We start from the raw sequence: 27,956 nt of genomic DNA on the forward strand, positions 1-27,956 counted from the left end.
GCACACAGCACAAATCAGAGCAGGTACAAAAATTATTCAGTCTTCAACATGCTCAGAAACTCACATTAAGTAGCCATGTTTGGTTGCCTAGGAATGCTGGGAGAAGGGAGACCCGATCCTGAAATCCAAGAGCAGGAAGCATGCATCAAAGTAGTCAGGAAAGTGGCACATAGCAGGGGCAGAACATTGTCTGGCCCAGCTCCCCTTTCTTTGGTAAGTGAGGTCTCCTATCTGCATAGGCTCAGCACAGAAAGGCAGGGTAAGAAGGTACAGGTAAGATTCGGAGCTCGGTAAAACACTTACTTGCCCAGTGTGTAGGAATCCCCAAATTCAACCCCTAGGACTGCAGAAGTAAATGAGGGAGTATATACATAGGTAAATAGAAAACAATTTTGGGGGGCATGAGTGTTGGCCTTGAGGTTAAGAGGATTTGCTGCTCTCTGGGAGGATCACCAAGGTTCCGACCATGGCGGCTCACAAACATCTGTAACTTCAGTTTCAGCGGCTCTGATACTTTAGTCTGACTTTTGCAGACAACAGGCACACATGCGGTGGTGCACATACATACATGTAACCAGAATACTCATACACATCGAATAAATAAATCTTTATAAAAGCATTTTAGCCAGACAGTGGTGGTGCACACTTTTAATCCCGGCAGAGGCAGAGGCAGAGGCAGAGGCAGAGGCAGAGGCAGAGGCAGAGGCAGAGGCAGAGGCAGGTGGATCTCTCTGAGTTCGAGGCCAGCTTAATCTATAGAGTGAGTTCCAGGACAGCCAAGGCTACACTAAGAAACCCTGTTTTGGGGAAAAAAAAATAACCATAATTTTGAAAGGTCATTCAGTCCAACATTCAGCAGTAATCCTTTTCTTTCTTTCTTTCCTTTTATTTGATTGTTTGTTTTGAAACAGAATCTCACTTTGTAGCTCTGGCTGGCCTGGAACTCCATGCAGAGCAGACTCCCAGAGCTCCAGAGATTGCCCTGTCTCTGCTTGTGCACTACTAAGTCTGGAGACCCAGGTTTTAAAGTAGATACTGACATGAAATAAGGAAAAAAGGAGGGTCCAGAGCATAGTTCAGGGGTGGAGCTTGAATCCCAGTAGCAGAGATGGATAAAATACAATGTTATAGGTTATGAGAAAGTTGAGAACATATCAACTAAATATAATACTTGGACTTTCAGACAATTGCTTATCTATGCTAACACAGACATTAACTATTCTTTTATTTTTGTCTTGTGCCCACATAGAAGCTATATTTAAAATAACAAATATAGCAAAACAACAACAAAAAAGTTCTTATCAGCCAAAGAATCAAGCTTAAGTATTTTGGGGGTGAAATAATGAATAATACTTTATAATATTTTAGAGAAAAATTTGCAATACTCCAGCCGAGGTGATTATTGCCGAGGCTGGGTGATGGAGACGGATTTATTTCATCATGTTTTTTGTCTGTGTAAAACTTGCTGTAAAGAAGCAGTGCAGGAAGCAGTGGTCCTTATCCCAGAAAATGACACAGGCATGTCAACTTTCTTCCTAGATCCCAAGGGGTGGGGCTTGGACTCTATGGCTGGAATACTGTGCTCACCAATATCCATTTTCTCAGAGGACTGAATCGAATTGAGGTGGTAGACCTGCTGGGTCTGGCTGTTCCTCCCTGCAATGCTGCCGGTGTGGGCATTGTCTGTCAGAGCAGTCTGGGTATCCCACCATTCAACTATATAGATACTTTTTCCAGGCACAGTTCCCTTGTGGGAAAGGCTTCGGAAGTGAATTGGGGAGTGGAGGGTGGTTAGGTGCAAAGTTTGGTCTTTTGCTTTGTAGTTTTAGAAGTTGTAGGGGACACTGAAGGACAGTTATTTCATGTTAAAGGGGTTCATTTTATCTTGAAGTTTACACATGTTTATGTATTTTTCTTTTTAAATTTTATTTTATTGTAAAATCTCACCCCCCCTTTCCCTCTGTTAATCTCCTCAGAAACCTGGGACTGCTTTTAATATCACTTTCAGACACTGAGATTTATTTGTTCTAAACATTATCAAAAACTTCGTGTTTGAATAGGAGAGAAGCCAGGCACAGCGGCCCATGTTGTCACTCCCGCTACTGGAAAAGCTGAGGAAGGGGACCACTTGAACCCAGTAGTTCAAGGTCAACTGGACAACAAAATAGGGGCTGCCCCATTCTCTTCTCCCCCGCCTCCAAAAAAAGGGTGGGGGAAAGGAAGGAAATAAAAAAATAAGAAAATGTTCAGACCTCCTCTTTCATTTGCCTCTATTAATTGGAAGAGTTCATCTTCAAACCTTCTTTTGTGTGTGTGTGTGTGTGTGTGTGTGTTTCTTTCTTTTTTTCTTTCTTTTTTTAAGATTGGGATTTAAAGCAAGCCCTACAACAGGGCTGTAATCCATCATATCTTTAAAAATATTAATTTTTAAAAATAAAAATACTATATATTTGGGTCATATTCTTTTCAGTCTATCAGCTCCTCCCAGATTTTTCTCTCTCTAACCACCTAATTTCACATTCTTTCATCTCTTAAGAAAAAATAACCTGAACAAACAAATACACACACACTAAACAAAAAAACAAAGACTCAAAACAACAACAACAAAAACTCCCACAGAGTCCATTCTGTGTTGGTCAACTACTCCTGTCTTGAGGTATGATTGACATACCCAGTGTCAATCCATTGAAGAAATCTGATTTCCCCCTCCCCCAGCTGGTATCACTTATAAATAGCTTCTTGGTTATGAGTTGGACTTGCTACTCACTTCCTCTTCTCTCTGTTGTGATTTTGTCTGGTTGGAACTGGTCAAGGTCTTTTGCTCTTCCAGTCTCTGTGTAAGACAGAGAGAGGGAGCAGGAGGAAGGGAGGGGGAAAATGTGGGAGGGAAGGAGGGGGGAAAAAGAGGAGAGAGAGAGAGGGACAGAGACAGAGTCACACACACACACACACACACACACAGAGAGAGAGAGAGAGAGAGAGAGAGAGAGAGAGAGAGAGAGAGAGACTGAGAAGGCTATTGCCAGAAACTTGGGATGTCTCTGAATCCTCCTAATGTGGGTACAGAAACCCAGCTCTGCAAGGGCAGCAAGAGCTCTTAACCTGGAGCTATCTCCCAGCACCTCTAAACATACATTTTGTTGCTGTTTGTTTTTTAACCTACAAGGTGATGGCAACACACCCCCTTCCAAATTACTGTGCAGGTTAAATGGAACACACTTACTTGGGTGTCTTGGTGGCTCCGGCCTATAAATCCCAACAGGTGGAGGAGTGCCTGTTGAGAGTTCCCTTCAGTTACAGAACAAGATTGGGTTTCAAAGTGAGCTGGGGTGGGGGGATATCTACTTAGGTAAAGCATAGTCTGTTGTCCTGGGGATAGACGGGGCTTGAGACCTTCCTAAGCAGCCAGCCCCAGCAAGCAGGTAGTGGTCCAGAAGGGACTTGAGTCAGAATCTCCCAGTGGAGATCCCCAGGCAATCGTTACCAAAAAACAGGAGTGTCTGATAGGAAGGAGTTGAAAAGGGGCTCAGAGATCGTACTGGCTACTGAGGTCACTTTGCCATCCAAGAGAGGGTCAGACAAACCCCTATGAGAAGAATGAGCCCAGTCCCCCAGAGTGTCTTCTTGGGGAAGAGTGCAGGTCAGTGGTAGAGAACCTGCCTTGCACTTCCAAAGCCCTGGGTTCCATCCCCAGAACCAGGTGGACATAGGAAGTGACTCTTATGAAAAGGGGAAACATCCTTAGGCAAACCTCTAGTTTTATGAAGAAGTGGTGGTTTCTTCTCTGCACCTATAAATCTATATATTTTTTTAAAGTCTGTGCAGGAGGTGGGCCACTGCTTCTCTTGCCTAACATGCAGGATGAGAGCAAATTGGCAGCCCCAGTGTGTATTTTCCTTTCAAGTCTTGGACTGCATCCCTGAAGAAGGTAATTCCCCAGGCTAGAAAACCCATAAGAATGGTATGGAGGGGCTGGGGAACCAAGGTGAAGATGACAAAGGAGGGAGACTCTGTAGGTGTCTAATGTGACACTAAGAACACCCTTGCTCCTTCCCTGTCTGCCTCCTCCTCCTCCTCTGCATGAATGAAGGATTACTTAAGGGGATAGAGAGATGGGAACTGCCTTCCCAGGTCTCCTACTTGAGCTTCAGGGGCTGAGCTGGGTTATCTAGTCTGACATCAGAAATAAGAAACGGGGAGAGCTGACCCTTCTGATAGGGCCTGGCCTTCCAGAGCAGAGTCAGTTTGAGATGTTGTGGTGTTGTGACCAACCTTTGCCACCCTGAGACCTGATGGACTTGGAGTTGAAACAGAAAAATGTATCCTGAACGTGTAAGCTTCCATATTCCTGTCCCATGGCACCGAAGTGTTTGTGTTTTGAAACCACAGCCAGAGTTCTTCATTGCTTCTTCTGACTCAACTCTGACAGCTCAGAGCCACAGCCAGTGGTTTTCTGCAAACTACTCCTTTCTACTTGGGCAAGGCAGCTCCCCCCTCCCATTCAAGACATTTGCTACCCAGCCACATGAGCATTCTCCCAACTCTCTAGTTCTTGTAGCCGAGGACTTTGGAGTTTCCTCTTGGTCAAGGGAAGGAGGAGATGGGAGTTCTAACTATTCCTTAGTCAGAGAGAGCCTTAATTAATAATTTTCCAGACAGAACTTTCTATCTTTCTAAACAGCTAATTCCTTAGTCCCTGAAGCCATTTCCTCCAGGATCAGACTCTCTAGCCAAGCTCCACCATGTTATGTAAGAGAAAAGGCATTCAGGTTCTCAGGAATGCTTTCTGACACCAGTGGCCGACAGTGGCTGAAATCACTTCCAATCATAGACCAAAGAGGCAGGGAAATATGTGTGATTCACAAATTTAAAGTGACAAATGTTGCACCCATTTTCACAAAACTCTCAGGAAAAACTCTGAAGGATTTAGAAGGGGGAGATGTACCAGGCTAAGCTCAGATGGTCCAGAGCCAAGGTGGGCTAAGAACTCTGTCCCAATCCCAGTTTCTTCATGGATGAAGAGAGTCTGTGGGTATGGCCTAAATACCAGCTTTAGACTATTTGAGTTCATATAGTGGGGCTACAGCCAGTCAGCCAGGCTCCTCTAGTCTTGGGTGGCATCATTTGAAGCAATGTCTGGGCCAGAACCCTGGAGACATAACTAGGATGGACTTTCCCCCCAGGTCAGGGTACACAGGGAGGTAACCAGGAACTGCCCAATATTCCTATCAAGCTGGAACTGAGGTTCAGAGGCACTGATAGGGTGGAGTGACTATATTTCATTCTTGGAAGCAAGAGGTTATTTTTAAAGAGTACCGAGGACTTAGTCCTTTTTTTGATTTTCAAGGGCAGAAACCCATGAGTGCCAAAAAGGATAGGACTCAATAGGGATGCTTTATGTCCTCTGTGTGTGTGTTTGTGTGTGTGTGTGTGTGTGTGTGTGTGTGTGTGTGTGTTACACGCTTGTTTTCTTTTATCTTCTTCCAGCTTTGTGTCTTGGAACAAGTGATTTAGTGGGACGAAAGGGGACAAGACTTTGGAATTTGGAATGGGGACAGAAAGGGGGGGAGATGGACCATTCTCATCAAGGGAATGTGGGAATTGGAACAAGAAATAAAAGTCTCTCAATGTATGCATCCCCCACCCAGGTCATGCCGCCCCAAGCCTCAAATATGCAGCTCTCCTTTGGGCTGCATGGGTGAACTGGGGACTTGCTTTTGTTTTAAGAGTAAAAACCAAGTCTTTGTCTCTAGCAGGGACTATCCTAGCAGCCTTGAGAGTACTTCCATTATCATCAGTACAATGTCACTACTACCAACCACCAAAGGCCACATTCTCTGAAGGAAAAAACAAGCTGAGGTAGTGTGTGTGTGTGTGTGTGTGTGTGTGTGTGTGTGTGTGTGTGGGTGTGTGGGTGGTGGTGGTGGTGGTGGTGATGTAAGTAAGTGATCCAGATTACTTCTTTGAATTTGTAGGCACTTTCTTTTTTAAAAACAGGCCTCATTCCAGAGCCCCATCAGAGACCCCAGGAATTGAAAGGGAAACCCAGTCTCCCACTCTCCTGGAAGTTGCAATAAACCCCAAAGATACTGACTGGGAGACCCCATTTAGAGACCCTGCCTGTTTTTCCAGTTTCAGGTGTCTATGGGCTGAGGGTCTGGAGAGCTTCTCATCGAACTAGAGTAAAGGCTGACAGCTGAATTTCCACATCAATTTGGTACCATTTCATGGACTATGATGGCATTTACATCCTGATACGCCATTCTGACAACTCAGGTCAAGGTTCAGTGCCAGAATTAGGCTCCTTAAAGGTCCTAGTAACTGAAGCCAACCAAAAATCCAAATTAGAAAAACAAAAACAGAAGCAGTGGCAGCCTAGTGACCCCTTTCTCATTCTTTCCACAGGTTTCCTCCACAAAGACAACCCTTTCTTCTAGCTGCCTTCCCTGGTGTCCCTTTACCCCTACTCTTCTGGGCTGGGTTATCCCTGCAGGGAAGTAGAAACAGCCATTCACATTCATATAATTCTTAGGAAAATTGAAACAGGAGTCTGAGGGGGTGGGTGTGAGGCTTGCCCAACATGCTAACATGCTGGCCACTAGAACAGAACTCGGCTTGAGTTTGCACTATTTGGCAGGACTATCTAAGCTCAGAATTCCCAATATTTTTGAGCGAAACCCAAGCTGAATGCCAGGGATGGGTTTCAAAGCTCCAACCCTTGCAAAGCTAGGGGTTAGAGCAGACAGCTTCTAAAGGACAAGTGTTTGTGTTGGGGGGTAGGCAGACAGTCTTCCTATGCAGCTTGCAGTAGTTGGTGTGATTGCCCAATGCTCCAAGACCAGAGGACCAGAGGCATTTGGTGCCTGCTCAATGGTCCTCAGTTTTCAAAGCCATTCTCTTCCCTCCATCTGCCTTTGACCCCACTCACAGTTTCACTGGCTTGGCTCCCGTTCTAGAAGCTCCCAGAGAGAGCATGCAGCAACGAGGTTCTCCTCTCAGGAGCAGCTCCCCTGGGTCTTCCTTCCAACCAAGGTTTGCCCCAAAAGGTTCTTAAGCCTCAGAATGCTGCAGGACTTCTCAGGTTGGGGAGCTAAGATAGCTAACAGTGGCCTCCTGACTAAGCCCGTCATGCCTCTATCTGTCCAATGGGCAGTTGCAGCTCTTGGTCCCCAGTATCAGTTTCTCTAAAAAGCTTTTCCTCTAAGACATGCAGAGCAGACCTACACTGACTTCATGTTCATGTAGGCATGGAAGAGATGTTCCAGTCCCACACAGGTCCCCAGGCCTGTCACCACGTCTTCTGACTGCCCCTTTCTAGTTACAGGCTCCAGACACTGCAATGTGGCAGGCCTTTTCCAGACTTCAGAAAAGAATGAGAAATTGTGCAAGAGGGAAGAAAAGGGGGGAAATGTGTGTGTTGGGGAGAGGAGGGTAAAATGAAACAGGAGAGAGAGACAGAGAGAGAGACACACAGAGACACATTAAAAGATGAAAAAGGCGAACAAAAGAACTAATAATGCAAATATTAAACAAGAAGGGAAACAAAAAGAATAGTTTAAAAGACGGGTGCTAGAATGCAAGCAACAAAGCGTAAAAGAAAGAAACGGAGAAAATATAAAATCGAAATAACTAAAATCGAAGGAAAGGCAGAAAGAGAAACTCAAAACATAAAAGGGAAAGAAAGAATAAAAAAAGGAAAGAAAGCCAACAAAAGACTAAAGACAGGGAAAATATAGTCTGAAGAAAAGAATGAAGGAAAGCGCAACCGGAAGGACCAAGCCATTCTCCTGAAGCCGGGAGAACGGAGCGACCACAAGACGTTCAGCTGGGCCCATGCAGTCCCGTGGGTCTGGGGAACCACGTTCTTTGCCGAGAAAGAAGTGTCCCAGGCCCCACTGCAAATAAATCATTATTCAGTCACCACCGACCTGGGGGCCGCCGTCATTGCCTCGATATACACTCACAGTTGGGATAAACAGGGCAGCGAGCTCTCACTTTACAATAAAATAAAACAAAATGTAACACATGCCCCTAAGTGGAGCGGGGTGGAGGTGGGGGGGGGCTCGTCTCGCCCCCTCCCTCCCGAGTCCGAGTAGGGGCGGTAGATGACACAGAGGTGCCAAGTCCCCTTGGCCGGAACCCCTGGGGGCGGGTCGGCCAAGCTCAAAGGCCGGGCTGTAAAGGTCACAGGCGGTCTGCAGGGCTGCGCTGAATGGGATCCAGGAGGTAAACAGACTCTTAACTTTCAACTTGGCCTTGACCTTCCTGGAAGTGTCTGGCGGGTATGTAAAGGAGCATGCCGAGGCTTTCAATGCCTTTGGTTGGGTCAGTAAAGGGGGCTCTGGAGGCTCCAGACTCCTCCCGGTGGGTCTAACAGGAGGTGCCCAGCGGGATACAAAGGCCTCTGTGTAGCTGGAGAAAGGACTGGGGACCCTGGTGGGGAGACCAGAGCACCAGGGTTGGGAAGGGGTTTGGGAGCAGAACTCCCAGGGAGTCTCAGTTCCTGCTGTCGTAAGAAGTGACCCACGAGTTCTAGGGCAACCGTTGATTTTAAATAAAAGCAGGTGGTTTCATTAGACACATACAGAACACAAATAGAAGTATTTATTCACTTTGCAAAATGTTTTCATATGCAAAATGTCGTTAAGTTGTCATAGGATTCGTGTAAGGTAAGAATTATCAGCACCAGTTTAGAGAGGAGACTAAGTCCTGTTTTAATCAAGTCCGGTTGAGATCTGTGGCCGGTAACAGACAGAGGCACCCACATATATGGACATGCTTAGGAAATAGGAGCTCACTTCACATGCTAATACATTGGATATATAGACCTGTTCCCTGGGATAGAATAGATGCTAAATAAATTACAGAGGGAACAAAGCCAAACTCATAGTACTATTTGTGTTGAAAAATGTCTGGTCTGGAGGGAGTTTCTGGCAAAGCTTGTGAGTGTCTCTGGGGGTCAAGTTTAAGCTGGTCAGCCCTGCATTCTACATGTATTCAGCTGCTTTATTTCTGTGTATATTAGTACAAATACTTTATCTCCAAAAAAGCTCTCAGTTGCATGCAATGCTGCTGTGATTTTTTCAAAGTATGTTATAGGTAGAACCCAGGGCCACCCACATGATAGGCAACCACTGCTGTAGATTCATTTTGTTTAATTATTTTTTTCTCACAAATTGAGAAATAACTGGTGGGGTGGGAGGAGTGCAGAAATTCCAAGTGTACAGCTTGATGCATTTTTACAAAGTGGATATACCCACACTACCAGCATCCACATTGAGATACTATTCCTAGAAAGTCTCTTTGTTACCCTCCCAGCCCCTTCCCCCGGCACATTTCTGTTCTGACCTCAGTCATGATCCACAGTTCTTGAACCATGTAGACAGGAAACCATACACACTCCCTCTTTTATGCCTGGCTTCTTCCTCCAGCAGGTAAGTAGAACTTGTCCACGTTGACTTTAGCGGTGGTTTTCTGGTTTTTTAGTCCCGGTGCTTAACGCTGGTATTTCTTTGCTGATCCCACTGTTGATGGAATTTGACTAGTTTCCAGTTTTGAGGTTCTATTGGTAATGCTGCGACAGACCCAGTGCGTGGCACCACTATTCCTCTTTGTCCTTTTTTAAAAACATGGAACCCAGTGGGGACATAGGTCGTTGATAGAATGCTTACCTAGCACGTGTGAGGCTCTGGGTTCAATTCTGAGCACACAAAAAAAGCAAAGTAAAATATTTCCTTCTTATAATCCCAGCAGCCCTGGGGATGTAGAAACAGGAAGATGGAAATCTCAGTAATATCTTTAGTTACACAGGGAGCTTGAGGTCAGCCTCCACTCATGAAGTGCTGTGAGAATTTGCATGTTGTTGCTTCCAGGAGCCACGCAAATCTTCTGAATCTCAATGCAGTGGCAGCGATCTGCTGAGGAAAGTACTAGAACATATCCCCTGGTAGATATACATTTCCCTTTGTGCCCAGAAATGTAGTGTGTGTGTGTGTGTGTGTGTGTGTGGCTATGATGTTTTTTCTTTCTTTCTTTTTTTTAAATTTAAGGGTGTGCCCATGCTCTATCAGCAACACATATTTCCTCTCCTTACGCCAAGACAGGGTATCTCTGTGTAACCCTAGCTGTCCTGGAACACATTCCATAGACCAGGCTGGCCTTGAACTCAGAGATCCGCCTGCCCCTGCCTCCCTAAAGCTGGGATCTAATGCATGCACCACCACCACCATAGCTTCTACTTCAGGGAGGCTATGGGTGTTTCTGCCTAGCAAAAGCTAAAAAACTGGCACTCTGCCTTGAAAAAACTGAAATGCTGTCAGTCTTTAGGATAAAATCCTGTATTCCTTCCCTTTGTGATTAGGTAAGCAGCCAGCTTGATGAAACTCTGGATAATCCTGAAGGGACCCCTTCCTTTTCTTTCCTGTTCTCAAATGTGGTAAAAATCAGCTGAGGTGTCTTCGCTTGTGGACAATTACTAGTGATGCTTGTTGAGTGATCCACAGTGTGCTACAAGCCTACAGTTCGGAGCAATTCTGCCTTTCATAGACCTTTTCACATAAGGGGACTCAAGTTCAAGTTCAGGCTGGTGATAGACTAGGCTGAGCCCACCCAGAGCTCAAGGTGATCCATTCCTTATTACAACCAAACCCTTGGTATAATAGAAAAGTTCGAATTTTCTGCAGGGAAAAAAAAAAGAGAGAGTTTTTTAGAAAACTAGAAAATGTAGAATTCCATGTGGGAGTGATGTAGAAAAAAAGAAAATCTTTAAAGGCAAAATTGTGTAAAGAGCCATTTGAATCCACAGCACAATAGGCCCCAACAGAGGGGCCTCGGGCAGTTCTAGCAGTTGGGACACCCCTGCTCCCTCATCTTCCTTAACTTCAGAGGAAGTTCAAAGCCCGCAGGAGGGACCCAGGGTCCAGAGCTTTCTAGCCTCTCAATTATGTGGAAATATCCTGGGGCCAGGGTCCGTTTCCTGGGCTTCTTGGCCTATAGAGAGGGTACCAAAGAGTAGAAACGGCCCCCACAGAATCCCCGCAGCTGATTCAAGGACACTTAGCCAGCCTTGGCGTCCCCAGACTGCAGATCCCAGAAAAGGGGGACAAAATCTTGTCCTCCACCCCCCCCCGTTTCCCATTTGCGATGTGCTCCCCTCTCCCTCCCTTCCTTTCCCCCACCCTTGGTCTACTCCTTCAAGTAAAGCCCTGTGCGCCTGTGTCTCTTGGTCTCTTTCTCCACCCTTAAACGGAAATCCAGACCCCCTCCCAGACATCTAGAGGCTCCATTTCCCCTTCAGTTCCGGCCATTGCGTGCCCTGCGCTGTGGATGGGGGGAGTCGCTTTGGCTCCACTTTACCCCTACTGGGGCCTCCAGAGCCTACAGGACTGTGGCTAGGCAGGATCCCTAGGGAAGTGACCTTGCAGGCACTTCCCTGGGCAAAGCGCATTCGGAACAGGAGTGGCAAATACAATGAACTGGGGCTGCTAGTACCCAGGACCTAAAGCAAAGAGCTGCCTGATTCCTATAGTTCGTATTCTCTTCTCCCTCTTACTCAGAAACATCCCTGGGTTATCCCCCACTCACCCCCATCACCAGGAGATGGATACTTTATTGGAGAGCTTTTTATTCTCTCGTTAAACCTGCCAAAGCGCAGAAGACAGAGAGCCAGGAGAGAGAGAGAGAGACAGACAGAGAGGGAGGGAGGGAGGGAGGGAGGGAGGGAGGGAGGGAGGGAGGGAGGGAGGAGAGACACTTACGGAGACACACAGAGACAGAGAGGGAGAGAAGAGAGGAGGCGGAGCCGGACTCCCTGTCCCCTCTCCCCCTGCAATGTCTGCGGGGAGGAGTTTATGAGCTTGTCTCCCCAAGGCCACAGCCAATCAGCGCTCATGCCCAGGCCCCTGCGTCTCTTGCGTCAAGACGGCCCAGCTAGGCGAATGCAGGCGCCCTGCGAGCTGGGAGCGATTTAAAACGCTTAGGGTTCCCGGGGCCTGGGTGGGGAGAGCGAACTGGGTGCCCCCTAGAATCCCCATGAGCGGATCATCGGCCCCATGGAGCACGGCAATTATGCCACTTTGGACGGAGCCAAAGATATCGAAGGCTTGCTGGGAGCCGGAGGGGGTCGGAATCTAGTCGCCCACTCCCCACTGGCTAGCCATTCTGCGACGCCAACGCTGATGCCGACTGTCAACTATGCCCCCCTGGATCTGCCAGGCTCCGCAGAGCCACCAAAGCAGTGCCACCCTTGTCCTGGGGTGCCGCAGGGGGCATCTCCAGCTCCTGTGCCTTATGGCTACTTTGGAGGCGGGTACTACTCTTGCCGAGTATCCAGGAGCTCACTGAAACCCTGTGCCCAGACGGCCACCCTGGCCACCTACCCTTCGGAAACTCCTGCGCCTGGGGAGGAGTACCCTGGCCGTCCCACCGAGTTTGCCTTCTATCCGGGCTACCCGGGACCTTACCAGCCTATGGCCAGTTACCTGGATGTGTCCGTGGTGCAGACCCTGGGAGCCCCCGGGGAGCCTCGACACGACTCTCTGCTTCCTGTGGACAGTTACCAGCCTTGGGCCCTGGCCAGTGGCTGGAACAGCCAGATGTGTTGCCAAGGTGAACAGAACCCACCGGGTCCTTTCTGGAAAGCGGCCTTTGCAGGTAACTTCTACTCTGGCTCCCCTTGGCTCTGAGCATGGGCTACGCTGGCACTTGCTGGGGAGGAAGAAGAGGAGGAGAGAGACTTGGGGTTTGGTAAGGAGGAGCCTGGGGCTCCTTGGTTGCTCATTAGGACCTAGAAGGAGGGTCCAGGCAGCTAGAGGGCCTGGGTGGAGGCCTCGGGGTCAGAACGAGGGGCTTCAGTAGGACACTAGTTGGAGGTTCTTTTACCCCTGAGGCTCTGGGACCAGCCTTTCAATATGACGGGAGAACCTTGGCTCTCTGCTGTTGACTGGGGCCTGAGTGTCCCAGCACAACCCCAGTCTAATTCTACACAAAGGCCAAATGACATAATCCAGTGGTTTTGAGGATGGCAATACGAGATGGGATGGGGCTATTGGGTGTTTCCTAGGGAATACAACCACTTACTTTCTTAGATAAGGTTTCAATTTCGAAAGGAAAAATGTAGATTTTCCTCCACTGGGTGGTATATTGAAGGGTGTGTGTGTGTGTGTGTGTGTGTGTGTGTGTGTGTGTGTGTTGTTGAGTGGGGGACATAAACCTGCTCTCCTGTACATAATTTGCCAATGGAATCTGTAGGAGTGGCTATGTCCAAAAATGCATGAGAGTGACTGTGTGACTGTGGACAAAACCCTGACGGGGTGGGTGTGTTTGCAGACTCCTGATGCGAGGTAGTGATGGTGGGGACGGCCAGCAGGAACAGAGGCAGAGTGAGTGGTAATCAGAGAATCAGGCAGAATCCAGCTGTGCCCCCGTGTGTCCCTGTGTGATTCGGTAGAGCAGGGCCCACACGCAGGAAGAACAGGAAGCGCCTGCAGGATGACGTAGCCCTGAGGCTTGCGGGGCTTAGGTCTGCCTGGTTTTGCACTAGAGAGGGGATTGAGCATGCCTTTCCCTCCCTCCCTTTCACACCACACAGAGCCCAGCACCCAGCATCCTCCTGACGGCTGTGCCTTCCGCCGTGGCCGCAAAAAACGCATTCCCTATAGCAAGGGGCAATTGCGGGAGCTGGAGCGGGAGTATGCGACCAACAAGTTCATCACCAAGGACAAGAGGCGCAAGATCTCAGCAGCCACCAGCCTCTCTGAACGCCAGATTACCATCTGGTTTCAGAACCGCAGGGTCAAGGAGAAGAAGGTTCTTGCCAAGGTCAAGACCAGCGCTACCCCATGAATGCCAGAGGGGGTGAGCAGGGGAAGAGGGTTTGTTCTAGAGGAACCGGGAGCCTGCCAGGGCGGGGACTGGCAGAGGACTCACTGGGCTCAGGGCCCCCAAGAGATGACACCTTTAGCAGGCTACTGAGTTATGGACTGTTCCTCAGGGGCTACCCTGCATTTGCCAGGAGTATGAGGGCTGAAAGGACAGTCCACTCCACCGGGGTTCCAGAGAGCCTGTGTCCGCCATAATCATTCATCCTAATGGCAGCGATAATCTCATAACCAGCACTAATTGCCATGATAATTAGTTTCATATTTTCTATCTAGAGCTCTGTAGAGCGCTTAGAACCCGCTTTCATGAGTTGAACTGATTGTGAATAAATGTGGAAGAAGGTCTTTTTGTAGGACAGTTTCTTCTTGGACTCCTTTCCAGTGTCTGGGGCGGGGGGAGAATGGGGCAGGTGACAAAGGCAGATTCAGTCTTCTAAGGTACACATGCCATGCCCAGCCAGCTGACATATTTCTAAGATGACAGCTGTGCAGGACAGACCATGTTAATTCTCTCTCCTACTCATCTTCTGCTGTGGTCTCCCCGTTCCTCTCCCACCTCCTCTGGTCTCTCTTCTCCCGGCCAATTTCCTAGGCTGAACCCAGGGGGAAGCTCCCATCCCAAATGCTGAGGTTTTGCAGTCATGTGAAAAAAGAGACCAGCGACCTGATTGGGTTAGAACCACCAGAACTGAACTCCAAGAGCATGTGACAGTTAACTGGGCACTTTCTCAAACTCCACTTCTCTGGAAAAATGAGAGATTCAGGCTCTCCTGGTGGTCTTGACCCAATCAGAGTTTGTTGGACATTTAGGAGCTGCACACAATATTCCTAAGCGGTTTGTTGTCAGGGCTCCTTGCAGGCCCAGAGATTGCAGGAGATCAGTCCCCCACGCTATCTCCATGCCTTTTGATTACACACTAGAATATGGGACAAGAAAGAAAACCAGAAAAAAAAAATCAGTGACTCCCTTCCCTACCTTTCTTTCCCTGGTCACTTTTCTTTAGCACCCGAGGAACTTCTCTGCTCTAGGCCTGGAGGAAGGAGGAAACTTTAAAAAATTTTTTTTTCCAGGACAGCAACTGGAAAAAGTGAAGAGACCCAGGATTAGGGTGGAGGGACTCTGGGCACCCAATGCCAAAAGAAGCCTCAGACTTCTTTTGCCTTTTCACTGCCTGGGTCTGGGGTTCCTGAATACAAGGTGCCCGATGGCACCAATGACCAGGACCCAATACAAAACCCTGGGAACCCGGGAGAATAATGGCTGTTTGCAGAAGTAGCACCAAGAGATAAGACACCACAGAGGGGGAGTCTCCTTCCCTGATTCCCTGGACCCATTGTGGGGTAGAACTAAACAGGGGCCCCTGCTCAGCAGAGCCAGCGAGGTCACCCTGGTCATTCTAAACCGTGGGCCAGGTGGAGCCTCTCTGCAATCCAGTGCCATTCCTGAGGTCCAGAGAGGCTGCTGCACTGAGGTGGCTGCGTTGAGTAGCTATCTAATGGTGGGTAGCGGCCAATGTATTCGTGGGTTCTTCCTTTCCAAAAAGGGTTTATGGTTCTCCAAGAAACCATGGGTAAGCCACTGCAGCCAAGAGTTTCTAGAGCTTCCTCCCATGTGGTCTGGTGGGATTCCAGCCCTGGATCCCCTCCCAGGAAAGAAGGAGTTGGGGGAAGATGCTCAGATTCTTCTAAATATGTTTACCACAAAGCAGCCAGGCGTTAGTCCTGGTGGTACATGACTCCAGGTCCAGCTATGGGGATGCTGAGGCAGGAGGAGTGCAGGAAGTCTGAGCTGAAGCCAGCTGGACAGAGTGAGTTCCAGGCCAGTCTGAGCTACAGTAAACCCTGTTTTCTTATTGTTATTATTTTTAAATTAAAAAGTCAAGACTGGCAAAAAGGAGGGAAGAGAGACACCACCTCTGCTTCTTGGTGGCAGAATATTTGTGCCCCTCAGAGATGCTGGCAGAAGTCCTTTGTGACTGGGAAGTCCACCCCATTCCCCCCATAGTCCAGTCTAACGCCCAGCTTAGGTTTTGAAGTCCTCCTTCCACATTGCTCACTGGGAGCCACTTTGGGATAGCTTTGTTTGTTTGTTTTTAGAGGCAGTGTTTCTCTTTGTGTAGCCCTGGCTGTCCTGGAACTCGCTCTGTAGATCAGGCTGGCCTCAAACACAAAGAGATCCCCCTGCCTCCCAAGTGCTGTGATTAAAGGCCTGCGTCATCACTGCATAGCTAGGATAGGTTTTGAAATGATAGGTTTATAACTCGAAAATCTGACCAAAGTGAGCAAACCGTTCCTTGACCAACTTCAGAAAGGGTATGAGGCCTAAGTGTCGATGGGAATGTGAGAAGTGTGTGGGGGCATTCAGGTATGTGACCCCCACTTAGGCAAGGGAAAAAGCCACAAGACGACTGCCATCTCAATGAGCAGATGGCTCAAGTAGAGAGAGGCCTGTGGCGGGTGAAGGTTCTGGACTCCCAGGCTCTAACTTCACCATTCTGGGCCTAAAATTTCAGAGCAGACAAAAGATTTGTGGGTTTTGGAGATTTATTCCATCATCTTTGAACTATTAAGAAGACAAGGGCTCCCCCTTCTGGTAGACATTTGCTATTTCAGGAAACCCTCCCTCCGCCCAAGGTTTTCACCCACCCCCACCCCCAACCATCCTTAAACACCCCAGCCCCAAGCTTCCAGTTTGTAGCAGCCTGGGACCTCTGGCCTCCAGGTCCTAGTCATGTGAAGGCTTCAGGACTAGAAGATGCCAGGAATTCAAGCAGATGTATAGGTCTAGCCTTGAATAAGCCCCGGAGGACAGGAAGGGCGAAGGCACTGTCTACCTAAAGTCCATCTCTTGGTTGGTTACACGGGAATAATAAATTTATCGTCCAAACATAACTTCTCGGGGCGGGTTTCTTACTTTTTTTCTTATTTGTATGGAACCTATGCAAAACATATTTAATTTCATTTTATATTTATCATTCTAGAGAACCCTTTCCCAAACATATCTTGTGAAGGGAATTACTCCCAGTCACACCGACCCTATCAATCACACCGATATCGCTCAGTTATTTATGTGTAAAATACAACAAAATGCCCGTGTCTACCCTTTCTCACCTGCCCGTTTCCTTTTCAGTAAGAGATACTTGAAGCTACAAGAGATCTTTCTTTCTTTCTTTCTTTCTTTCTTTCTTTCTTTCTTTCTTTTTTAAAACACGGAGGAAAACGTGTGACCACAACTTCAGACAACAGTAATGAAAGGACAATTTCCGGGGCACACATTTATTCCGGAAAATAATTGGGGAGCCTTTTCATCAACCAGGTATAATTTTACCCTTCTCTCCGACCCGTATTAGTTCCTCTAGCTCAGCCAGCAACGAAATTGGATCCGATTGTAGCTTCTTCGTCTATACCGTCCCCGGTACTAATATCACTTTTTACTACTAAGCAGGTGGATTATATTAGGCCTCTAGAGATCCAATGAGGGGATAGTGGTAAGTGTATAGACAGGATTTCCGGAAGCTCTTTTGAGTCTAGGTTTCAACCACCGCAAAGAAAGGATGACCCCCAGGTTCCCAAGTTCCGGCCTTTTACTCCTTCTGGCAAACACTTCCGGGGGTTGGGAGAGTGGATAGAACGCTGGTAGGAATGCAGTGGAACGAAATCTTATTTTACCTCTCCTCTACATTCTACTACTGGGGTTTGCGCAAGGGCAGCCCTAGCAAGCACCCCCCCCATCTCGGAGGGGTTGCAGTGTTGCTGGCTCCCCTCCCCCACCGCAGAGCGGGTGCCCGGCTCCCCTCCTCTCCTTCATTAAAGTTTTATTCAAGGTTCTAAGTGCTGCACTTTAATTAGGTTTCTTTCGGGGGAAAACCGTGCCCCACCCCCACCCGAGTCCTGTCTAATAGAAACTCCAGAGCTACAGTCTCGAATTAAATAAATGAACTCGTTACCGTCAATTTGCCATAAAGCGCCCAGGAGGCTGCGGTGGAAGAGAAGAGGGAGGAGATTTCAGTTGCTTTTGAAAGACATTTATGCCATATGCTCACCCACCTGAAACAGTCTCTGGGCAGGAGAGGGGAAAGGCCAGGAGCCGCCCACCGCTCCTGCCCAAGAGCGGGGCACCCTCCCCCCTCCCGGCTCTGGCCGGGGCTTGCCGAGAGATTTAAAACATCCAATGGGGAACAGATGCCAGGCCGTCTTCCTTTCGCGGCTAACAGTTATGGGGGCTGGGGGGAAGGGCACCGAGTGGTCGGAGACCTGAAAGGAAGAATGCCATCATTACCCCTAGGCTCCCCTAAATTGCCTCTGAAACAGGAGGAGCAGCAAAAGAATGCAGCAGCCCCCAGAATTACGGGAAAAGGAAGGGAGCGACTGCTGGCGGTCAGTCTGCGGGGAGGGTCTGGGACTTTGCCATTGAACTTGAAGATCCAGGAGGGTGGTCTTCACCCCTCCACCCCCACTACTAAGTGGTTTATGGGGAGAGTGGGGGTGGGGGAGGTGAGAGGAGAAAGAGGGGGAAAGCGTGCTTCTCTGAGAAAGAAGGAGGCCAAGTTGGGGTAGGTGGTGGCTCGTAGTCTGCAGAGCCACCGGAGACCTGCTGGGAGCCGCTGCCTAGAATGGTCACAGACCTGGGAAACAGATTCTCCAAGCTTCTCTTTGGGCTTGAAGCTATGTTGTGGAGCGCCACTGATCTGGCCTTGCCCCAGATTCAGTAAGGTGGCACCCAGAGTGGCAGTAGCTGGAGTCCTTCTCCAAGCCTGAGGAGGCTGAAATCTTCAGATGTCTGCAGAATTCGGGGCCTAGAAGCAACGGAATCGCCATCACTACCTTTGCAGAGCGAGCAAGGGTGTTATCCAGCCCCTGCCCCCTTTTCCTACTCCAAGAGTTTCTCTTTAGAAAGGTAAACTAACTCATGCGCTGAGTGCATTTCCTATGTATCAACCTGGGACCTGTCTCTGGAAGTCCTGCAAGAATGTTGCTCAAGAATCTGGGGACATTGGAGGTCTCTGCAATAAGGGGGAAGGCCCCAAAACTTCTCTCAGAGGCAGTCTGTCCGGGACATCTTCTTGCTGGCTTTTGAAAAGAGGGGTAGTCATTCAGGCTGAAAGTGACTAAGAAAATGCTTCGAAGTATACGGGGCATTCTTGGCCTAGGCTAGAGACAGGCTTGCTGGTGACAGTCAGTACCCCAGGCATGTGGCTTTATGTTTGTCGTTGGCTGGATGGAATCTTGGCAAAGAAAAAAAACTAATATTGTTAATGTTATCATTTTTATTTAAAACATTTTATACCTGTATCGAAAGCTATACAAAAGTTAAGGATAATGATTTACTAACCCACCCAGCATTAACAAAAAGCAAGAGGATAGTGTTGCATTTATCCTCTGGGTCTTGGGCTCCTCTTTCCTCCCCTCCCCTCCCGAATGCTCTCTCACAGGTTCCTGTGTGCGCTTTTGAGGAGCAACTGCAAGGGCTGCTGTCTCCAGCGCTGAGCCCTTTCTATACTGGCGCATGGTGGGGTTTTGTGGGGCTGATCACCTCCTTAGACCTCCTGCTGCTAGCTTGAAGTTTGGATTGGCAAGTTCGTTTGCAGGCCTGTGAAGACTTGCTAATACCCTTCTAAAAAACAACAACAAAATTCCACCTGGCTCCCTCCACCTTGAAACTCCCTACTGAGGGACACTTTGTAAAATAAAGGAATTGAGACAACAGTGAGTTGCTTTATTTGTGCCACAATGGCACGATTTAGGTCCCAAGCGTGGGGACAAAATCTTTTAACTTCTAAGCTCCAGGTCTTTACCAACTGACAGAACTGGAAACCCAGGCTCTTTCCTATCTCCAACCAACTTCTCCTCAGACAGTGACAAGCACCTGCTTCTTCGTGGGAGCCCTATATTCCAGGTCACCAAGGGCAGGTGCATTGCAAACACCCTAGACCCTGCCTCACTGGGGACTGGGCAGACTTGTCTAAGTGTGAACACAGGATTAAACACCTGTGACAAATGAGTTCAACCAAGTTTTCAAGTACCGAGTGCATGCAAAACTTTCACTAGAGGTGGAAGTCGGGAGATACAATGCCTTTCCCCTAGCCTTGCCTAGCTTCTCTGCCAACTCTTGGGCGGGCAGCCAGACCCCAGGCCTGAAGACTACAGTCTATGTTCTCTGCACTGTGAGGTAGAGGGGCATCTTTGCAAATTATTACAGTCAGGATAAATGGAAAACAGAAGTGAGGCAAATACGCTGGCAACTGGAGAGGTTTTCCGGGAGAGGCCCTGTTTCAGCAGGACTTGGAAAGGTAGGAATATCGAGAGCAGGAGGAGACGAGGAAAAACTAAGAAGAGGCAGGAAAGCGCTGGTCCTAGCGGGAGACTAGTGTAAACCTCCCTCTCTGGACAGGGGTATCTCACAGGGGCCTGGATGCCAGGGCAAAACCTGACACCGATTAGATACCCTCTGGCCCACACAGACTCCGACCACGCCTATTGCCCTCGGGCAGGCATTGCATAGCAATCCTAATGCTTCAGACGCGCGCTGGCGGAGTTCGGGCCCTTTCCGGAGCTCTCAGTTCTCCGACCCTAGGCGAGTCCAGTCTATGCTCCTCCACTATTCCGGAGCTCCAGACCAGAGAGACCTGAGCTCAGCCTTTGTCTGGTGCTTAGGTTTAAGTTCGCTCCCCCTCCCCCTTCAAGCAGGGTTTTGTCATTGAACTTGAGCCAGACTGTAAACATTCCTTTAGCCCTTGGGGAGCCGAGAGGGTGGAGGGGAAAGGAATGAATGGGGCTCTGGAAGGACCCAGAACACCAGAGACCTGGCCTCTCCCACTAAACCACCCGTTTCTTTATTAAAGGAACTCCTGGTCCTGGTCTTCCGCGAAAACGTACGGGGTCTGAGTGTGAAACCCCAACCGTTGAGACCCTGGAGCAAATAAGACCATGAGACCGAAGCGTTAGGCTCCGCGTAACTAGCGTTTTCGTTTTCGAACACTCTCTATACCCGGTAGTTTACCTTGGGTTAGGCAGTCACCTCCACCCCCCAGTATCTTTCTGGCGATCAAGATAAACACGAGCATAAATAATAAAGGATTAACAGCTCCAGCTAGAGCGCGGTCAGAGGTGGATCATCCTGTTGAGCGGTCCTTGCCCTCCCAGTCGCCGCCGCGTGGGTCCTCGCAGCCGGCAGAGCTACCGCCGAACCCCGCGGTGCTCAATCTGCGTCTCGGGACGTGGATGCCGAAGCTCAAGCAACTAGAAGTCTCCCTCTTTCCCGCGGGGGAACATCGGCCTCTGCAGCCGGGGCCCCGGGAAAAGTGCGTCTTTGCCAGAGACCTGCTGAGAGCGGAGGCCGGGGCCTGTCGAGCGGCCTTTGGAACTGGTAATCGCTGGGGTTGTTTCGTTCGGTCGTGCTACATTTTGTTTTAGGAATTCCTGATCCTGGAACCCCCAAGACGAGCCGGTGTCTGCTCCGGGACGAGGGGATGTTTACTGACCCTGGAATGCGGGGTAGAAGGCGGCCCGGGAGAGCCGGGCTGGCCTGCCGGCTTGGTGTGGCTGGGGTGGGGTCCGCGCCCAGGAGTCTCTTCCAGGAGTCACCCCGAGGCCCGCTAAGGAGACCCGAGATACTCCCGCAAGCAATGCAAAGCTTCCGGCCCTTCCCTTTAGGGCCAGAGAAAAGTGCCGGGAGGCAAGTCCTCACCGGCAAATGGGAAGTGGCCCCAGGGAATTATCCGGATCTGTTGGTGATGCTTTCTCTCCCGGTTACCTGTCGTAAGATTTGTTTGGAACAAATGCCTGGTTATTTTTACTCCTCTGCCCTGCAGCCTTGGCTTTCCAGGCCTTCCGGGCCCGGGAAAGAATTCAGCCAGCCCCTATCCCTTTGTCTTGACCTTGGAAGTTTGGGGGAGGTGGGGGAGACACTCGGGTCAAGTTCATACTCTTTTATCTTTTCGAAGAAATCAGTCCACTGGTTTCATTGCAGTCCGGGAGCGGGGCTCCTAATTGTGACGTTGCGTTGGGGAGGGTGCTTTTGAGAAAGCTTTTAAATTTTAATTTATTGTTCTGTTCTCATCCTACCCCAGCTCAGTTCTGTGGAGGAGAATAATTCGATGCGAGACAAATTAGCCTAATTGGGGAAATACATGCGAAAAAAAGGGGTCTTAAATTAGGTATTTGGCTGATGTGGTTGTTCGGTGCCAGGCGTTTATCAATGTAAAGCATTTACAGTGTTGGGCACCATCATTTCTGCTGAAACCGATTTAGAGGGAAAAGGAGACCACATCCTTACTGCTTCCCCGGAAGGCACAGACTACACACAATAAAAGTACATTTCCACAACATTCTTGGTCATTAAAAAGAAAGTCAAAGTAAAAAAAAAAAATAAAGCTGTACTCTTCAGATCACACCCACCACACCACACAGAATGAAAACAGGGACTGAATTGTATTTCTTTACATGCCCATGGTCTACAAATTTGCAACCACTGTTTCTAGCTAGTTTTTGTTCTCCCTTTCCTATGGTCTGACTCGCAGTGCTGTGCATCCAAGCTTGTTTTAAAACTTGCATTTCCTAGGCCATAAAGCAACTTCCCAGGCCGTTGCAGTTCCTAAATAGTCCTTTAAAATTGCATAATATTTATGAAAGGAATTGCCAGGCTTTAAGAAATCCTTTTCTTCAATGCTGTTCATTTAGGTGGTCAAAACGGTTTCTTCCTCCTAAAGATTGACAGAACAGCTCATTTGCACAGTCAAGACTTTGAAAAGTATTAAACACTATGAAGAAAATAAAAACCGTCCCATAAGCCGCCATCCTATAACCTGCCATGAGGTTTGCTAAGCTTAATCTCCGTTGTGTTTTTGTTGCTCTTTTCTCTATGTACAAATGTATTTCAAGATTGAATTTTGAGTGACTTTTGGTATTTTGCTAGTTAATCTTAAATTAAGAATATTTCCAAGTGTCACTAAATATGTTTCAAAATCCTGGCTTTAACAATTTTGCAATATTTAATCCTTTAGGTGTGCCCCCCCCCCAAAAAAAGCATTGCTTTGCTGGGTCTGTAACTCAGAGTGCTCACCTAACATGCTCTAGGCTCTGGGTTTTATCCTCAAAAAAAAAAAAAAAATGCAGTGTTTATACGTGCAATTGTTAGGCACTTGGAGTGTTTCCTCATTTACTTTCTTTTTTTCTCCTTGAGACCTGTCCATTGTGTAGCCCTTGATGACCTGCAACTTTCCTGTGGGTTGACCAGACCCACAGGCATTTTAGAAGTAATTCCTAAGAAGAAAATTGTCCCCTTAATGTGTTTGATGGGGAGATGCGCGTTGAATCCCACTGGAAGAGATATTTTGAAATTATTAGTTTAAAATTTATGTTTTTACTGGAAGACAGCAAAGGAAGCATTCTGAAGCCCTCCATCAAGATGCTCCACGTTTTCATAACCGTGGCGGTTATGTATCCTGGAGGCAAAGATTCATTAAGCAGAGTGTCAAGAATTTTTGCTTTTTTCTTCTCAGGTTTTAAAACCTCTCTTCTAGGGGCCCCCAAAGCCTGGGTCTGTTTGCGTAGGAAGAGGGCAATGCCGGAAGTAGGTGGAGGAAGTGAATAATGGGGTGGAGATCCATCCAAGCTGGATGGTTCACCCCCTGCTAGAGTATTATCTTTGCACCATAGAGATCAAAATATTTACCAGAAGTAAATATTTGTCCCTTAGTGTAGAGAGGGGGGAAAAGAGAGGGAGGGGGAGAGAGACAGGGAGGCAGAGGAAGGCAAAGAGAGAGGGAGAGGGCAGGAGCTGTTTACCCTCGACACCAGGGCTAACCCTCATCAGCTGGAGAGCCCCAACCCCCGCTTAATGAAATAGAGAGTTTCCTGCAGTTGAACCTAGCCTCAAATTCTGATTCCCTGCTTTGGCCTCCTGAATTCTGGGCCTGCAAATGTGGGTCTCTCGTTCCCAGCTGGACTTTCTTAGTACAGTTGCACTCTTGTGGTTTTGAGCTCCCTAGCCAGTGGAACGGGGTAGAATGGAAGATAAATTGTAATAGGTACAGACAGACACCTGACTGGTGTCGCATTGCCATGGAAAATAAAAGTGGTGGTTGTATCTACACACACAAATGAATACATCGAAGAACTACTGACCCTGACCTCAGGCTCAGGCTGCAGATTTAGCTCAGTGGAAGACTATTTTCCTTAGCATGCCCAAGACCCTTGGTTCACACCTTGGCCAAAGGGGAAGGATACCACAGGCTCATTTTGCATGTATTTTATAGTATTTCACGGATAATGATGACCCAATGGAAGAGCTTGAAGCCTGAGTCTGCTTTGTGGGCACTGTCGAATGTGGTTAGGGATGCCTGCTGATTCTTGTAATGCTAAGGAGAAGAAAAAAGGACACTTCTTCACATTGGCACAGGTAAGTGGTTGTTAAAGTCACTTCTCATAGCCCTTTCCAGGGCTGATGATTTAGAGTCGTCACCTTACTCCATTTTCATTAAGGGTCAAGACAAAGTTGGGTTTTGAATTTTTATGAGAAAGGATATCAGAAATGACTTTCAGTGTTGGAAAAAAAAAAAGATATGTCAGTAGAGCTGGTGGGGGTAACTCAGTTGGTAGAGTGCTTACCTAGCATGCATGAGGCTCTAGGTTCAACCCCCAAAATACCACTATATATCCTTAGCTCACATGTGAGCATGCATACACACACACACACACACACACACACACACACAACACACACACACACACACACACACACACACACACACACACACACACGGTGTCTTTATTTTTAAAAGCCCCCCCCTTTTCTGTGGTATGACGTTAGTGCACATTCTTTCTTTTCTTTTCTTTCTTTCTTTCTTTTTTTTTTTTTTTTGTCGTTGTTCTTTGGTTTTTCCAGACGGTTTCTCTGTGTAGCTTTGGAGCCTGTCCTGGAACTTGCTCTGTAGACCAGGTTGCCCTCGAACTCACAGAGATCTGCCTGCCTCTGCCTCATGAGTGCTGTGATTAAAGGTGTGCTCCTTGAATATTCTTGAACATATCTTTTGGCACCTAAATCTGCTCATTTACAGAGAAAGTCTATGTCCTACAGTAGCTGAATTTAACCTCACTAGCAGGTAGTGTTCCAAAAATCATGTCATCTATACACCATTTGATTTTGTACAAATCAGATTGAGGGGATGGAGGTATCCACAGACCAGAGAATCAGATTATATTGACTTGGATTTCTGTAATGAGTTTATTTTGAAGTCTATTAACAATGTCATTATCCTCAGGATTTGCTGGCATCAAGCTACTCAGCGGGGGTCATTCTTAGTCTTCTTCCTCTTTTGCTGGCCCAGGCCTAGGCACAGTTACACCTAGTGAGGCCTCTGTAAATTGCCCCAAACTCCCCTCAAAAGTCAGTGCAATGAGACGGACTGCCTGACTAAGATCAAAGGTCAGGGTTAGCAGAGACCAGGGATCTAAGGGTTAGTGCCGGAAGACAGAATTTGTTCTCCTGAGGCCTGATTTGGAAGCTCAGTTGAGTCTTAGAAAATTTATTACCTCATGGTCTTGTTAACAAGAATCGATCTATCTTCCCAGGCAAAAAATTCCATTACTGGTGACAGGTGCCTGGAGCCAGCTTATTAAAAACCATCATTTCAACCCCTAGAGTGAACGTGCCCTGATATATTTGGAACAGAATGCTAATTTCCAGCTTCATGGGATCATCTAGAATTCTAGGACATGGAGAGGTCCAGGGGCATTTTAATATTCAAGAGGAAAACAAAGCAAGACAAAACCTGGGCCTGTATCTTCAGCTACGTCCTGGATCCCAGCTGATTTGGGGTCCATACCCCAGGCCATACCCACCTTCTAGAGGGTTAGCACAGTTCAAAGTTCTCCTTTGCTGCTTTGGGTTGGTGCTGGAGACTTCATTCTCATTGTTCCACAGCTGGAGTGTGGATCGAATGAGCCCTGTCCTTTCAAGACGATGGGTTGAATTTACGTCCTGAGTGAGAAAGGTTCTCTGATACATGCTGGGTGACCTCAGACTTACTTCCTAGCCTAGAATGACTGTCAGCATCTTCCTGTTTCTACCTCTTAAGTCTGGGATGTGCCAGGGTACTGGGTATCAAACCCAGGGCTTCATTCGTTCGTTCGTGCTAGGGAAGCTTCCTACCAGCTTAGTTGCATCCGCTAGGGCTTTGTTTTGCGGGGGGGGGGGGGGGGAGGTTTCAAGAAAGTGTTTCTCCGTGGCTTTGGAGGCTGTCTTGGAACTATCTCTTATAGACCAGGATGGTCTTGAACTCAAAGAGATCCGCCTGCCTCTGCCTCCCGAGGGCTGGCATGAAAGGTGTGAGCCACCACCCAGCATCTGCTGTGTTTTAAGAATCGCCAATGTTCCTGTGTGCGTTCACATCTTTTATATTATGTGGTACAATGTCGTACATCAAGAGGAATAGAATCTCCCCATTTTGTAGAGATGCTGAATGAACACTTGCAGGCAGTCGTTTGTTGTTGGAGGTGAGAAAACCTGTACTCAAGACTCTAGCTTCAAACTCTGTCCTGCACAGCACGGGGAAGCACGCAGTGGGTGATAGGACAGACTTGGGGAGATACTGTGTGGAGATCTTGTAGGAATGAGAAATCTTTCACTCTTCACAAGCTCTGTGTCCTCTTCTGGTCTTTCAACTTCCCCAAATTATTAGCAAACTTCCCATGTCACTCAGACCAAGTAAAAAAGAAGTTTTAAGGAAATCAGATGAATGACCTGGTTAAGAATTAATCTTATGGGGGCTGGAGAGATGGCTCAGAGTTTAAGAGCACTGACTGAGTTCAATTCCCAGCACCCACATGGCAGTTCACAACTGTCTCTGACTCCAAGATCTGACACCCTCACACAGACATACATGCAGACAAAACACCAATGCAAATAAAATAAAAATTAATTTAAAAAGAATTAATCTGATGGGGACAATTGCCTAGAATCCAAAAGATCGTGGAATTCATCCCCAACCCAGTACTCGGGAGGCAGAGGCAGGTGGATCTCTGTGAGTTCGAGACCAGGCTGGTCTACAAGAGCTAGTTCCAGGACAGCCTCCAAAGCCACAGAGAAACCCTGTCTCGGATTTAAAAAAAAAAAAAAAAAGAAGAGAAGAATGAGCTATATGTTTTCACTGTCAGTAAGGAGCTCAACCAAAAAGGTTAGGGATAGGTCACTGGTGGTGGTAGCCCAAGCCTTTAATCCCAGCCCTCGGGAGGAAGAAGAGGCAGATCTCCCTGAGTTCAAGGCCAGCCTGGTCTATAGAGAGAGTTCCAGGACAAGCTCCATAGCTACTGGGAAACCCTATCTCAAATAAATAAATAAATAAGTACATAAATAAATAAATATCGAAGGGATGGGCTAGAGTTCTCAGTGAGTGAGTGGTAGAGGAACTGCTTAGCTGATGGAAGGCTCTTGGTTTGATCCCGGGCACTACCAAACAGATAAAGTAAAAACAAAACACAGAAGCTAAAATTCTTGGTGTTGAACCTGGGGTGAAGCTCAGCAGTGGAGCACTTCAAAGGTACAGCAGGGGGAGCAGAAGTTAAAAGGGACCTTGGCTACATGAGACCCTATATCAAAACAACAGCAGGGAGGGAGTGCAGGTTCAGTCAGTAAAGTGGTGTGGTGTGTGCCCTTAAGTGTTAAGGATCAGACCTGAGTCTGATCCCCCAAACCCACACAAAGAAACCAGGCATGGTGGCAGCAGGGATGGGTGGGGAGGAGACAAGCGAATCCCTAGGGCTCACTGGCTGGTATGGACAAGATTAATCATGCAGGCATTTACACACAAAGTTTGAAGGGAGCATGTAGGGATTGGGCAGGTGATTGCTTAGATATAATAGTGTTGGAGATCTCCCTGAAGATGAAGCCAAAGGGCCTTTGTGTTATATAAAATGTTCCCAAGTTTTGTATTTTGGTTTCTGTCTTTTGTTTATTTTTTTGCTTTTCGAGACAGGGTTTTTCTGTGTATCCCTGGTTGTCCTGGAACTAGCTCTGTAGATCAGGCTGACCTTGAACTCACAGAGATTCACCTGCCTCTGCCTCCTGAGTGCTGGGAGTAA

The 27,956-nt window shown here is 47.9% G+C and overlaps 1 protein-coding gene across 1 annotated transcript; it reads left to right on the forward strand.

The window, feature by feature from the left end:
• The first annotated feature begins 12,050 nt into the window (after window positions 1-12,050).
• On the forward strand, window positions 12,051-13,842 carry Hoxb13 (homeobox B13). The gene is made up of 2 exons (XM_027424086.1): window positions 12,051-12,651; window positions 13,589-13,842. Exons 1-2 carry the CDS (start codon window positions 12,051-12,053, stop codon window positions 13,840-13,842), a joined length of 855 nt encoding a protein of 284 aa, XP_027279887.1.
• The last annotated feature ends 14,114 nt before the right edge of the window (window positions 13,843-27,956 follow it).

Source organism: Cricetulus griseus, chromosome 7 (assembly GCF_003668045.3).
Source record: "Cricetulus griseus strain 17A/GY chromosome 7, alternate assembly CriGri-PICRH-1.0, whole genome shotgun sequence".
NCBI lineage: Eukaryota > Metazoa > Chordata > Mammalia > Rodentia > Cricetidae > Cricetulus > Cricetulus griseus.

Coding starts and splice junctions, on each gene's coding strand:
- Hoxb13 (XM_027424086.1), top strand. CDS start 12,051: ATGGAGCACGGCAATTATGCCACTTTGGACGGAGCCAAAGATATCGAA. Junction 12,652..13,588: donor CTGGAAAGCGGCCTTTGCAG/GTAACTTCTACT, acceptor CACACCACACAG/AGCCCAGCACCCAGCATCCT.